General features: G+C 42.7%; 1 protein-coding gene across 1 annotated transcript in view; it reads right to left on the reverse strand.

Moving 5' to 3' along the window:
* tnrc18 (trinucleotide repeat containing 18) overlaps positions 1 to 15,763 on the reverse strand; it is a 65,730-nt gene that overhangs the window by 38,872 nt on the left and 11,095 nt on the right. The window contains 3 exon segments of the mRNA XM_079644395.1: positions 1,764 to 3,371; positions 5,171 to 5,278; positions 8,880 to 9,020. Coding sequence (XP_079500521.1) covers positions 1,764 to 3,371; positions 5,171 to 5,278; positions 8,880 to 9,020 — 1,857 coding nt within the window.

The following is a 15,763-nucleotide window of genomic DNA, read 5'->3' on the forward strand; positions in this document are numbered from 1 at the left end:
GAGAGCTGAAGAAAAGAGTGGAGAAAGAGCAAGGGGGCCTGAGGTGGGACAAGAGGGAAGGAGAGAGACATTCAAGCAAATGAAAAGAGGGGGAAACAGGAGAAAGATGGAGAGGGAGAACTGTATCTGAATGACCTTGACGTACGAGAACAGAGGCATTGCTGCAGCACAGAGAGCCCAAAAGGAGCTTTCAATTAAACACAACCCATGACATAATTAGTAATTCGGGCAAGGGGGTTGAGGAAACATGACTTTGATCCAAAAAGAAAATGAAACCTCAATTATTCATGCAGCAAAATGAGGAATCATTTGCTCTGGTTCGTTTGGCCGAGGGGATCTACGCTCCCTGCAGAGCCGTTTCTGAGAGGAGGAGGAAATACATCAGGATGAGGTTTCAAATGACTTGAGTACACTTGGTTTAACTTGCCAGAAACCATTGGATGGGAAATGACTTGTGCGAGTGTGATGGTCACCACACGACTGCATCTCAAACGTGTATCCAATGAAGATGCACGTAGCATTGAACACAACGTTTTTTCTGTTTAACTTTGTTTAGCAGTTGAATGATCATTTTCAATATAGATTATTTTGCAGAATATGTTCGATTTGGTCTACAAAGAAATGTACATTCAAATACCTAAAAGGTCCAAGGTGATGTTGTTAGTTCAGTCTCAAACCCAAATGTTTGAGACTGAACTAGAAATTCACAATTTCTTGAGCTTTGACAATTTCAAGTCTTTTAAAAGTATGTGCTTTATTTATAAATGTTTACATGGACTGGCCCCGCCCCCTTCCCCCCTTAGGGGAATTCATCCACAAAAAACTCACTGGACGCTGCACTAGGTCAGAAACCAGAGGAGACTGTGAAGTCCACCGTAGACGGACAACTATTGGACAAAATGTCCTTTCCATTAAAGGCAGCTCTTTGTGGAATAGCCTCCCAACTGAGATACGGGATTGTCCCACTCTCAATAGCTTCAAAGGTCAACTTAAAGAATGGTTGAGAAACAAACAGACGTGCAATCACCGCTAAATGCACTTTAACACAGGGGTATCTCCTCTTGCACTTTATATGTCGTTGCTTCTATATTGTATTTCCATGTCATAAATACTTGTGTATGCTGCTCTTGCTCTCTTGCACCTTTTGCATATCATGTATTTTGCAATGTTTGTAAAATGTAAACTTCTTAAATGTGTTATGTGAGGGACTGCGGATGGAAATGAGCTCAAAGCTAAATCTGGCACTGTTAGGCTTGACACATGTTAATGTTTTAAGTGTTCATTACTGTGCTTTGTGCCTGCCAAATAAACGATTAAATAAAAATAAATGTATCAACTTTAACATAAAGCAGATCAAAAGCTGGTCATTTCATATATATATAGCCAAGGCAAGTTTATTCATATAGCACCTTTCAGCACGCGACAATTCAATGTGCTTTACAAAATAAAATAAGAGGCTAAGGAAATAATTATCTGTCATTTCTGCATAAGTTACTTTTTTGCAATTTACCAATTATCCAAATAGTTGCTCTAATCACTGCAGCCGTATGAGTGGTATCTCAAAGAAACCCAAATATGTTCACTTTAATATTATAAAAAGCCGGTAAAAAGCTGCTCATCTCGTATGTATCAGGCCAAGAAGAGTGTTGTGTAATTCAAGCATGAAAAATACGTATTGATGATCAAGTAAGTTAAAGATTGTTTGCTGCTGATCTGATCGTGTACAGTATGTGATTGGTGCAGAGACTTTTCAAAGACATTACCTTTGATAGCGTTTTGCAGCATTGCCCTCTGGGAGTCTGAGTTTCCTCCGCTCTGTTTGCTGGAGCTGCTGCTGTCTCTCTGCCGGGCGACGGCCACCGCGATGCCCACAGGGGGGTGGCGTACCTCCCCCTCCGCTTCCCGTCCAAACGAGCGGGCGCTGTCCGGCCTCTCCTGCTCCCTCTTCAGGGGGGGCGGCACCCTCATGGATCCCACAGAAACCCTCTCTCTATCTCTGTCTCTGTCTCTGTCTTTCTCCCTCTCTCCCTCTCTGTCACCCTCTGAGACCACGTGAGCCAGACCCCCAAAGGGCCCTCGTCCCTCCCCTGTCTGCCTGGAGGCCCCGGGCCCCTCGGCAGCAAAGTTCCCGCTGTATTTAATCAGACTCTGCATGGCTGAGACCTCAGAGGGGTCCGGCCCCGCCACCCCGCCTCGCTCACCCGCCAACGACACCCCAGGTCTGTAGAGCGTCGCGGGGTCCAGGTAGCGTCTCTGACCCCCCTCCTCCCCCGGCCGCTGGGAGGGGTGAGTTTGAGGGGGGTGAGTTTGAGAGGCGTGAGTTTGGGGGGAGTGCGGGGTGTTTCCTGCCCGGTGGGTCGTTGACATCTGTGTGTGTGCGGGGGAGGGGAGTGTGTGTCCGTGTTGAGCCGCCAGCGCAGCCATGTGACTCGTAGCATAATTAGTTAGCGGGCTAATCGTGTTCCATTTAGGCTCCGCCCCCGCCCGCTCTGTGCCCAATCTGATTGGCTGTTTGGAGACATCCGGGCTGAATCGTGACTGGCCGGAAGGGTACGACCCTTCCTGGCTTCGTTTTCCAATCGATCCATTGGAACAAATTACCGACCCCTCCTCTCTTTGATTGCCTGAATCGCCAGATTGGGAGAGTCGAGGGTGATCCGACAGGCTCCTCTCTGGAAACCTGTAGCTCAACCTGTAGCTCTCCCTCTCTTTCTCCCTTTCTCTCTCCCTCTCTCTCTCCCTTTCTCTCTCTCGCTCTCTTTCTCTCTCCCTCTCCCTCTGTTTGTTGTCCCGGGCCTGAGAGGCGATCTGGATCGGGCCGACACGCTCGTCGTAAACCTCCACAGAAGGCACATATGTCGGCGCACTCACCCGTTGAGTCTCTCTTTGTGTGGAGGGGTGGGGCTGGGCAGAGGGGTGAGACGCGGGGGGAGGAGGGTGATGGTGGCCGTGGTCGTTTCTCCTTTGTCGGTCCGGGTTATTGGATTCTTCCCGAACCCCACTTTGAGGGAAGGTGTGAAGAGGGGGTGAGGGTCTGGATCGGGGCTCTGTGGAGTGAGTTTTCTGCTGGTGGGGGTGAGGGTGATGATGGAAGGGCCACGAGTCTCTCTCCGTATCCCTCTCTTTCTCCCTCTCTTTCTCCCGCTCCTCGCTCCTCCCGTCCTGCGTCAGGTCCACCACACTGTGAGGCCTCTGATCCTCTCTGGACCGTTCCCGCTCCCGTTCCCGTTCCCTCTCCCCACGGTAAGGCCGGTCCCTCCCCCCGTCCCGGGACGTCCTCTGCGGGGGGGTGGAGCTGGGTGGGGCGCTGGGAGGAGCCGACGGAGGGTGGAGAGGCAACTGGCTCAACGAAGCTGGCAGGTAAAACCCTTCTGAAAACACACGGATAAGAAAATGAGTCTAAAACGATATATCCAGAGGTGGGAAGAAGTGGAGTACAAATACTTCCTTTCTGTACTTAAGTACATGTTTCTGGTATCAGTACTTTACTCCACTACTTATTTTTCTGACGACTTTTTACTTTGACTTCTCACATGTTGAACACAAATACCTGTACTTTCTACTTCTTACATGTTGAACCCAAATACCTGTACTTTCTACTTCTTACATGTTGGAACACAAATACCTGTACTTTCTACTTCTTACATGTTGAACACAAATACCTGTACTTTCTACTTCTTACATGTTGAACACAAATACCTGTACTTTCTACTTCTTACATTTTGAACACAAATACCTGTACTTTCTACTTCTTACATGTTGAACACAAATACCTGTACTTTCTACTTCTTACATTTTGAACACAAATACCTGTACTTTCTACTTCTTACATGTTGAACACAAATACCTGTACTTTCTACTTCTTACATTTTGAACACAAATACCTGTACTTTCTACTTCTTACATGTTGAACACAAATACCTGTACTTTCTACTTCTTACATGTTGAACTCAAATACCTGTACTTTCTACTTCTTACATGTTGAACACAAATACCTGTACTTTCTACTTCTTACATGTTGAACCCAAATACCTGTACTTTCTACTTCTTACATGTTGAACACAAATACCTGTACTTTCTACTTCTTACATGTTGAACTCAAATACCTGTACTTTCTACTTCTTACATGTTGAACTCAAATACCTGTACTTTCTACTTCTTACATTTTGAACTCAAATACCTGTACTTTCTACTTCTTACATGTTGAACCCAAATACCTGTACTTTCTACTTCTTACATGTTGAACACAAATACCTGTACTTTCTACTTCTTACATGTTGAACACAAATACCTGTACTTTCTACTTCTTAAATTTTGAACTCAAATACCTGTACTTTCTACTTCTTAAATTTTGAACACAAATACCTGTACTTTCTACTTCTTACATTTTGAACACAAATACCTGTACTTTCTACTTCTTAAATTTTGAACTCAAATACCTGTACTTTCTACTTCTTACATGTTGAACTCAAATACCTGTACTTTCTACTTCTCACATGTTGAACTCAAATACCTGTACTTTCTACTTCTCACATGTTGAACTCAAATACCTGTACTTTCTACTTCTTACATGTTGAACTCAAATACCTGTACTTTCTACTTCTTACATGTTGAACTCAAATACCTGTACTTTCTACTTCTTACATGTTGAACTCAAATACCTGTACTTTCTACTTCTCTCATTTTCCAAACAGGCTGGTTCCTTTAGTCTGAATGTGTGTTTGGTGGCGTGATCATTATTATTTAGAGTCATTGCGTGCCTATTGATTTGAACACGATCCGTGTATCCATCATTTCCTGGTCTTCTCTAAAGAAGAGGGACCAATGAAAACGTTGTCATGTTGCCGTTGGTCACCATGGAAACATTCATTAGCTAACAATGACATTATTGTTCTATTAATATAAAGGGAAGTCAGGTACTCTTTAAAACAGCTGCTAGTTATGGGTACTTTTTACTGAAGTACATTTCAAAGTTCTTTACTGTTACTTGAGTAAAGAAGTTTAGTCAGTACTTCTAATTTTACCAGAGTATTTTTAAACACGAGTATCTGTACTTCTACTTGAGTAAAGGATGTGTGTACTTTTGCCGTCTATGGATATATCTATATAGATCAGGATTATGAGAGAATCTGAACACTAAATGAAGCAGTTTGTTGTGAACATTGCTGACCTTTGTGTGAGTCGTAGAGATGGTGCTGGGGGAGGGAGGAGGGGTCCAGGTGTCCCAGGGAGAGGTGGTAAGGGCTGGAGTATAGAGTGCTGGGTATGGGAGGGTAGCCTGAAGACACAAACAAAACAGGTCAATACGATGAGATTTTACAACAACTTGTTTTCCGGGTCTTCCTTGAGAACTTAAACAAAATGTGACGAATGGAGAATACTGTCTGTATCTCATAACTGTTGCAAAACAAAGGGATCCAGTCCGAATTGAATCCGTTGTATCCATTGCAGTTGGTCGTAGGTGAAGCTCAACAGCTAACTATGCTACATACATACAAGGTATATATGTTGGTAGGTAGGTAGGTAGGTAGGTAGGTAGGTAGGTAGGTAGGTAGGTAGGTAGGTAGGTAGGTAGGTAGGTCTTAAATAAATGTTCTCAAACATATTCTTACACTTACAATAGTTTGGTTTCTTAAAAGCTAATGTACTAATGCAGGTATCTTGCCATTTAAAGTTTGTATTTTCATGGTGGATGGCACTTATTGTAAGTCTCTTTGAATAAAAACGTCATTTAAATGTAATGTTGTGTAATGTTGGGCGGGAGTCTGCCCGACAGCCAGCTGCTGCTCCCAGAGACGGGTCTTAATATAGACAAAGCCTAGCGCCGAGTGTAAGACTCTGGATCTGTGTGTCAGGACTGAAACTCTGATACTGGCTGGTAGGTGTCACCACATGTGAAAAAAAACACCCAGAGGGGGCGAGACATTCCCCGCTCCCACACTCAGACCAGTCCAAGAAATATCAAAGACGCCGCCGCCGGGCAGCAGAGCCGAAATATCAACCCGTCACCTCCCGATCCGAGGGACAGAAATGGAGAAGCGGACGGAAATATAAGAGGAATGATGTGACGGAACATGCGTGATAAGTTTTGAGCAAAGCTTCTTTCAACCACAGCTAACAGCTAGCATTGATCCAAGACAAATCCAGAGTCTTCCTCTTTACCGCTGCACGGAAACATCTCCAGCTTTCAGTAACTGTAGCTTATAGACCCAGCCACCAGGTCTTAGGAATCTCTCAGGCTGTGAAACATCTCTCTTTGTATCAGAGCATTTGGTGGATCCTTTAGCCAGCAAGAGCTTTTAGCTTCTTTAGCTGCAGATAGCTACTGCTCAATTCAAGATGAACTTTAAGTCGAGCACAAAAAGGTACATCAGCGTTTCATCCCCTCCCTTCGTTGGAGGAATATAAAGTGCAACAGGGTCAGTCAGTGATTGACTTAAAAGTTCAAAAGGGTGCTACTATGCTCAATTTCAGGTTCATATCAGTATCAGTGTCTCTACTGGGACATGTCTCCATGATTTAATGTTCAAAAAGCTCTTTATTGTTCTCATACTGCCTGTGCTGCAGCAGCTCTTTTCACCCTGTGTCTGAAACCAAGGCCCAGTCTGCTCTGATTGGTTAGCTCTGTTGTGATTGGTCAACCGCTTAGAGATGTCCCGCCCCTTAGACTATGACGTAGGCTAAGGGGCGGTTCCATTCCAGGCAAAGAAATCTCTGGTTGAACTTCCTTTGTTGTATGTTCTGCAACGAAAAAACCAACTGCAATATGTGTCCTGTTTACATCGGCACACGTATGCCCAGTGTACGTGAATGGTCATGTGATGCAGGTTTCTGATGATTGTGGAAGTGGCTTTAAGCTCAAACTTCTTCACACTTCATATCTTGAGTGTTTAATCTGCACAGAAACCAAAGTGTAACGGAACAAATTCACCATGTTACGGTGGTTTACTGAGACGTGCCAGACTATTTTTGGCTCTGAGCAGTTGCCAGGGAACCAGCTAAATGTCCAGGAAGTTACTCCTCCGATTATTCCCTTTAAACATAGTGCACCCTCTTTAACTGCGAATCAAACACAGCAAAATGGAGATAGAAATCATACCGAATCTGATGCGTTAGGGAAGCAGTGAATCTGTGTGAGCCCTGCTGTCAGTTTTAAAAATGAGCTCTAAATAGAAACCATTCGTCCTTCTCTCTTTACCTTATCGAAATGCAGTGCGGGATACACACTCCCATCTATCTGACCTTCTACTCCAGTGAGATTTGATAAGGAGACGCAGAAGGACACGAGGGAAAGAGGAGAGATTCAATCACCTGCAGAGCGAGTCTTCACAAGAGACAGAGAGGTCCGTAGAGACCCAGAGATATAAACCTGAAACTGTGTTTATAAGGTAGGTCATAGAGATGTAGTGGGAAAGTGGGCCAGGAGAGCTACAGATGGAGACAAAGTGCATATTGGACCAAAAAGAACAAGAGAGAGGAAGATAGATTACAGAAACGCGTGGCAAGCGAAAGTACCAGACAGGTGGAGGACGGAGGAAACGAGATGCATATAGGACACGGCTCGGAGCAAAGAGATAGAAATGGAACAAGATCCCAGCGGCGTGAGCAACGAGAGACAGAAGAAAGAGAGTCTCCTGGGCTTTGGACAAAAGCGAACTGTGAGAGACATGGAGTGAAAATGTGATGCATATTCAACTAACTGGATTCTGTAGCAACCCAGAAAAAGCGAGCCCTAGTTGTAAAGAGTGTGTGGTGATTTATGGGGATACAGCGGACTATCATGGGCATGTTTTCCTTTCATCCACACATCTTCTCAAAAGGTGGCATGCTACAGTGGCTGTGGCCAGTGTTTCTCTGTTTATGAATGGTGATGAGATGAATGCACACACCAGGCCTAAACAAGTCATTGAAATTGTACAGAAATCACAGTGTGAACTAGTGCAATAATACAAAATGCAGGATGAGCAATTTTGTTTAAAAGGCTAATTAGTTGTTAGAATAACATTTTGAATGAAGTATTGTGGATCTTCAAATATATCCTGGAAAAATATTTGTCTGTAGTTGCTCGGTAGGGATACAAAAAATAATTGCAATATCTGTTAACATTATTACAGTAAGTCATTTTTGAGAATTGATATAATTTATTTTATCGACACTTCTGCAAAATTGTGTCATGCTTTGCTGGGATAAGATAAATGCAAACACTAAAAGCAGTGTTTCCCCTATATACAAATAGCGGCGGCAAATAATAATAAGTGGCGACCCTTTTTTGATTGTTTGTTATGTGGATTTGTAGTATTTGTGTTACTGTATGTTCAATAAAGGTGTATTTTGCTAAGTCTTGAGACATTGCCACTGTATGTACTAGGCCTCAAGAGCCTTTCTTGTGCTGGCAGACACATAAAAATATATTGGCGGGGTGCACTTCGCACGCACAAAAAAATTCCACACGCTCCGTGCTCTCATTTTGCTGGGCCTTAGCACCGCTGCTATGACTCCATCCTAGGGGAAACACTGAAGAGCTTGTTTTGCATTTATATAATGTCATTATTAAATTGTATTAAAGGAAATTAAATGCTATTAAACATGTCTTATTATTATACAAAAGATTTAGTGTAATAAAAGATGGAGACAGTCTAACACAACCTGACCGTTGGTACTTAAAATCTTCTCATTGTGTCTGTTATTGAACAGCAGGCTAAAATACTTTTGTTAAAACTTATATTTCGGAAGTTATGTTCATTCAAAGCTAAAACTGTATCCTCGACAGATAAGGGAAAACAATTATTTAACTAAGAAACAGAAAAACTCATCAAAATTGTTATTTGAAACATTGATCAGCTGATAAATAACCAATCGGTGCGTGTCTTGTGATTTACCTTCGTGAGCTTTTGATGCCCAGAGCTGAGCCATCTGCAGACTGCTGGGATTGGCCGATCTGTACCCGGGGTCAGAGGTCAGGTGGGAGGGGCCGTGGTAACCAGACAGGAAGGGACTGGAGCCTGCAGAGTAGGCATCGCCTGAGAAAAGAGAGAGAAGCCAGTCAGTCAGTCTCAAACAGCACTGAAGAATAACAATGTGGCGGCTTTATTCCCATTTCAATACGGCCGCTCTGAGGCTAAACTTCGCTCATCGTATAAATAATAAAGGCTGTACTGAACTCGACATTTTAAGGATATTTAATATTGTAAATCAAAACAATAAACAAACAGAATCATACGGTCAACAAAATATATCAGAGCTAAGCTAACCCCCACAGAGTGCCGCAGTGACGCGTCCTAAAACCAGGAAGTAAACTCCTTCCGGTTCCTTCGACAAAAACGCAATGCAATTTCTCCATAGGATTTTGGAAAATAGCTGGAAATAAGGTTTGTGGTTGAAACACATTTAAGAGACGGATCACGTTTTGTTCAGCCGGATAACATCCACATGTCTACCCTACTTTTATCATTTTAGAATCAAGCAGAACAGGGCTAACTAACTTAGCGGGAGTGTTTACGTGTTCGGCGTAATGACGTACAACTGCCTCGACAACTTCTGAAGTCCTATTCGGCCACTTGGTAACAACCATCGTTTTACAGACACGTCAACTCTTCAGAAATCCCCAGTGGGGATGTGTTTAATGTCGTAGAACAAAACGTGATCCGTCTCTTCAATGTGTCTCAACCACAGACCTTAGTTCCAGATATTTTCCAAACCCTATGGAGAAATTGCATTGCTTTTTTGTCGAAGGAACCGGAAGTGGTAAAATGCTAACTTACTTCCGGGTTTTAGGACTCGTCACTGTGGCACTCTATAGTCATGTTACCAAACCTCCACATACACCAGGTGCCCTAAATACCACTAACCACACCATGTGACAATCACCGGAAACAACCAACTACAAGTGTGTGGTGTTAACAAATAATGAACGTAATATAATAATAAATAAAAACAGGCAACCGCAGCATTTTGGCTCCTACAAGCAAAGAGGACGTAAGCACCAAATCCTCCACTACAGAAACACAAACCAGAGAATGTGAAAAATGACTTTAAACCATTATCATGACAGCTGTTTTCTGCCAGCTGATTGTTAAGATTAAGGTAATGGTTTCAGATCTACTTCATACATCACTTCCTGACCTAGTCAACCTCAAGCAAAAACCCAAACATACAACATCTTTTAACAGTTATTCAGCAGCACGTGTCTTCAAACCGTTTCTCGTTTGTGATCCACAGATATTTCATCTCTGCCGTGAATGAGACCATGTTTGCCCGGCAGGAAACCAACGTCCAAATCTAATATTTACTCAGACTGCTGCGGCCTGTGCAGTAGACTTTATTAATGTCAATGAGTCAAGAAAACGATGACTGAATAGGTTCGTTAACACGGTTTTTCCCCCATGACTAAGAGGAAATTATGGCGAGACGAAACTGACATCATTAAACACACAAAGTGACGATATCAACATGCAATAATGTCAACGGAAAATACTTACATTTCGATAAGAACAAAAATTCTCTGTTGACTTTAGTTGTGAAAAGAAAGGAAACAAAGAATTATAGTGTTTTTTTTTTTTTAATTAAAAGCACCAATTAGTTGTTTTACTTAATAAAGTTTACAACATCAACAACATGGCTTGTAGAAAAACCAAGGTGGATATTTTGGCTAGACTAAAATGTTCAATACAATCTGAAAACTAAAACAGTTTTCATTGATTTAGACTAAAACACTTAGTTTTCTTTGACTAAGATAACACTAAAGTGCTGGCTTCAACACAGGCACACACACCCTTTCATTCCGATGGTGTGTGTACACATACAGTGACGTCTCACACACACTTCCCCGTTAACATCGACAGGACAAATCCTCGTGAAACATCTCATATCTCAGCATGATGCCGCCATCGATTGTTTTTTTATTAGGCCGCTCCACCCGCCTGCACGCGTGACCATTAATAAACTTTGAACCTTTGAACCGTCCTCCAATCACAACGTCCGTCCGGAGAGATGGAAAAGGTTTCATGTTTATCCCCCCCACACACACACACCCTTCACCCATTACTGAACGCACTGCGTAGCCATTACCCTGATAAAACTAACCATGTGTGTAGGGGAAAGGGTGCCGTCTGTATATGTGGAAGGGGGAAGGGGCTGCGTGCGTGTGTGTGTGTGTGTGTGTGTGTGTGTGTGTGAGTCCTGTGGGAATCTGTGGGACATGCTGTGCTCGCAGAGTTTCCACTGCATCTAAATCAGTACATTAAAACCATGGCCCGTCAGCGCCTGTGAGCACATCCACACACACTTTCAAATCAATAGCAAATGCAGCTTTCAAATTAATCACACAGAGGCATCCACACACACACAGAATAAATGCAGTGTGTTTCTTAAAAATGCAGTGAAGGTAGATGTTTCACACTCCTAGCTTACAAGATGTATTCAAGACTCTCCCTGTTTGCGTGCTGCATCTCTGTATGACCACTGACATGTGCAAACAGTTTTGTGTGGGTTGTTAGCGAATGCCCTTTGAGTCAGAGACACTGCAGGAGCTTCAAACACACACGATCTCATACATAAGAAACCACACAATCACGCCAATTACTGGAGAGACACACACACACACACACACACACACACACACACACACACACACACACACACACACACACACAGTTAGTCTCAGTACATTAACTCTGCATGAAAACACACACACACCCTCCTCTGTCTTGTGGAACGCTGAGGCAGCAAAAACAGAAAACGTACGGTGTGTTTTGTCTAATAATACGATCTATTATTCATCAGAGCGGAGACTTATTCACACACTGAAGTGATTTCACTACTTTGTCCGGTCTCATCTGTTTTTGGCATCGTCGCTGTAAAAGGAGAGCCATGCATCTCATTATTTGGCGATTTTAAACTGAAAGGATTAGACGTCTTTTGTGGAAACCTGTTGCTACTGGTGACAAAAGTCAGTGAGGTTTAATGTTACAGCAAACACTGGTGCAGCCGGTGAGGTTTGGTGAGTTCATAGAGATGTGATACAGAGCAAACAGTGATGCTGTTGGTGATGGCATAGATAAAGTGGAAAAGCATGGACCTCAGCCAAGGCTCTCTGTCGCATTATAATACATTCATTATAATTCATACTAATTCAAAACTGTAGCATTTGTAATAAACTAGGGTGCACGATAATTATCGGCCCGATATTAGGAATTATGACGTCATCCCGATAAACCCGATAAAAGTATTAATAGCCCCGATAATATACAATAAATGTTTTGGATAACATTTTTTTTTTAAATACTGCGGTGTGGGTGGATTGGGATGAGGGGCGCTTGTTTTTCACTCGGCTCCTCCCGTTTTGCCAGTACTGTGGTATTAGTGGTTTAGGAAGAGGGGATTTTTTCACAAATCCAGCGCTCCCTAACTCATGCCTGGCTGTGACGTAAATGGTGTGCGGCCGTGAAGCCAGGACAGTAAACAAACATGTTGTCGGTAGTATGGGACTATTTCAAAGTTTCAGAGTTAGATAGTTCGCTTGCTATTGGTATTAAAAAATGCAATGCAGAAGTTCCACGAGGAGGGAAAAAGGCAACAGGTACATTTAATATATATATATATATATATAAATATATTATATATATATATTAGTATCGGTTATCGGTATCGGTCTTGTGAAGCAGGAAGTTATCGGTATCGGTTTCAAAAAACCAATATCGTGCATCCCTATAATAAACACATTTTAACCTATTTGATATGGTTATTAACTTGACTTCTACTGAATATTGTTTCTTAACATGAAAATAAATACCGTCTCAAAGATAAAAATGTTAATCTCATCAAAAGTCATTTTAGTGATGGTTTCTCATAAAAAGCGACAACCAGTATATATTTAATTCTGCTGGGTTAAAAACACATTATTCTTTTATACTCGTCATAAGTCCTACATAACGTGACTCGAGGTTTCCTTATCACCTGTAAAAAGCATGACCAAACCCGTCATGACTTTTCTTTATAATTGGGTAATGGGAGTTATCGAACCCATTTTCCCCACCACCTTTCCACCATCCCCTCCATGTGTGTGTGACAGGATACGTGCCAACAGTGTTGTTCTAAATAATTATAATCAATTAAAATTCTATTTCTAATTTTTACCAGGTGTGTGTGAGGTAGAAAAAGCAACATATCCCCCATCGATGAACACTAAGAACACGTACACATGTCTCAAGTAGGGCTGCAAGATTTGGGAAACTTCCTCTGGAGGGAACTTTGGGTTTTTAGCATTTCTGGAACATTAGCATGCACTAAAGACCTAGATAAATACAGGACAGGGAAACCCCAAGAAAAGCCCGATATGGCCCCTTTAACAAGTATGGAGGATAAGATTTGTAAGCCAGTATATCTCAGCAGACCCAAAATACTTCATTAAAATAAATTGTAACAAAATATTCAGCTTCCTGCAATTTGAATATTCCATTGGCCTTGTTGCAATTTGGATATTACATTTTTGATAAACTGTGCAGCCCTACTGTCAAGGACGCTAAAGCCTTGGTAGCTTGTCGGCAGTTTTAAAATCCTTTAACACACACACACACACACACACACACACACACACACACACACACACACACACACACACACACACACACACACACACACACACACACACACACACACACACACACACACACACACACACACACACACACACACACACACACACACACACACACACACACACACACACACACACACACACACACACACACACACACACACACACTTTGGTTGATGCCCCACTAGACTATGGATCAATCTCAGATTCACAGCCGCCTACAGGCCCTTTACCCATGTGTGCAAAGAGTAAACACACACACACACACACACACACACACACACACACACACACACACACACACACACAGTCCACAGTTACGCTTCATGCCAGTGCTCGGGGAAAAAATACAATCCCAAATTCCCTTCATGGGACGTGCGAGGGAGGAAGAGGAGGGCGGGGAAAAACATTTGCTCTCATCGTTCCAGAAACAACATCCAAATGGTAGCTGAGAGGGAAATGTTCTTTAAATGTTTTTGGAGTTACTCTTTCATTACGTCCCCTCTTTTCTCTCAGCCCTTTCCTTCCTTCCTCACAACTCTGTGCCCGCTTTCTCACCCATTCTCACCCAACACACACACACACACACACACTTTGGCTCCCACTTCACAAGACAGTTAGTTTGCCATATTGGGATAAACAAGTTGCTACGAAACACGATCTATGACTCCCAAACACGTCTCCATTTTCAGATTCCCGTAAGAAACATATCTCCAGATCAAAGCGGAGATACAGAAGGAAAAATCTCATACACACACAAACAGGGAAAATCACAAGAAATCAATCCAAGATGCACTGAAACATCCAAAAACAACCATACTGGATCATGTACAAAAACCTTCAAAAATACAAGAGAGAAATCACGGGTATAAATGTCGGTCACACACACAGCAGAATCGCGTACACACACACACACTCTGTGAACCCATCTGTTATCCATCAGTGGTGCTCAGAGCAGGGTTAGCTGGAGGGGGAATCTCTATTGATCTCTGGTTTTTAGTTCCTGCAAGAAAAACATTCAAACAATAAAACTGTGCCGCGCTGTCCGCCTCCGCTAACCAGCACTCTGACACGGGTAACAACACACACACACACACACACACACACACACACACACACACACACACACACACACACACACACACACACACACACACACACACACACACACACACACACACACACACACACACACACACACACACACACACACACACACACACACACACACACACACACACACACACACACACACACACACACACACACACACACACACACACACACACACACACACACACACACACACACACACACACACACACACACACACACACACACACACACACACTTTTTAAACCGTGTGTGGTTGATTTCATAAACAAGTCTGTTTGTCCTGCCTAACGAGTTATTTAGAGGAAACGATGTGGCTCTTGAGCTCAGTTTCTCAACTTCTCAAGTTCTGGTTACGACATGTCTACATTTGGTAAGGAAAACAATATTGCAACAAGTTAAAGTTAGAAAACAACCCGTGTTGTCGTCCCGTGCCACAGATAGCTGCATGCCATAACGTAATCACACAAGTAGTGCAGAAACCTATTTCTTTAGAGGGGTCTGGGTATAAACATATTCAATTTGCTAACTTATGCCGCAACCAAGTGATCCAAAACGTTTCAGTTAACATGTTTCAATCCTCTGACCCTTTTCTAAGTGGGCTTTCCACATAATTCAAAATCTAGGACTTAAATTGCTCATCTTCTTGTTATTATCATTATTATTTAGTTGCAGAAGTACATTTTGAGTTTTGAATCTGGACTATGCCAAGGTTATGTCTCAATTTGCTGGAACACAGTTACATGTGTTGCTTGTTACCAACAGGGGCAACTGGTTTAAAGTTCAGGAACAAGTTAGACATGTTGGGAAGATGTAAAGGCAGAAGTGGAATGGAAACAAGTCGTGTCACAGTCTGTTATATGGTGTAAATAAGTATAGAGCACGGAGTCTATAATGGTGAGTAATTACCAGCCTTAGGAGCATCCTCCTGCCTCCTGGACTTTATTATAAGCCTTTTTTACAGCAGACAATGTCACCTATAACGTGATGTATTTTTGTAGGCCAACCTGAAAGTTAGCATCGCAGCGATTACTCGACAGAAAGCTATGGGCTATT

Source organism: Notothenia rossii (assembly GCF_949606895.1).
Source record: "Notothenia rossii genome assembly, chromosome: 8".
Taxonomy (NCBI): domain Eukaryota; kingdom Metazoa; phylum Chordata; class Actinopteri; order Perciformes; family Nototheniidae; genus Notothenia; species Notothenia rossii.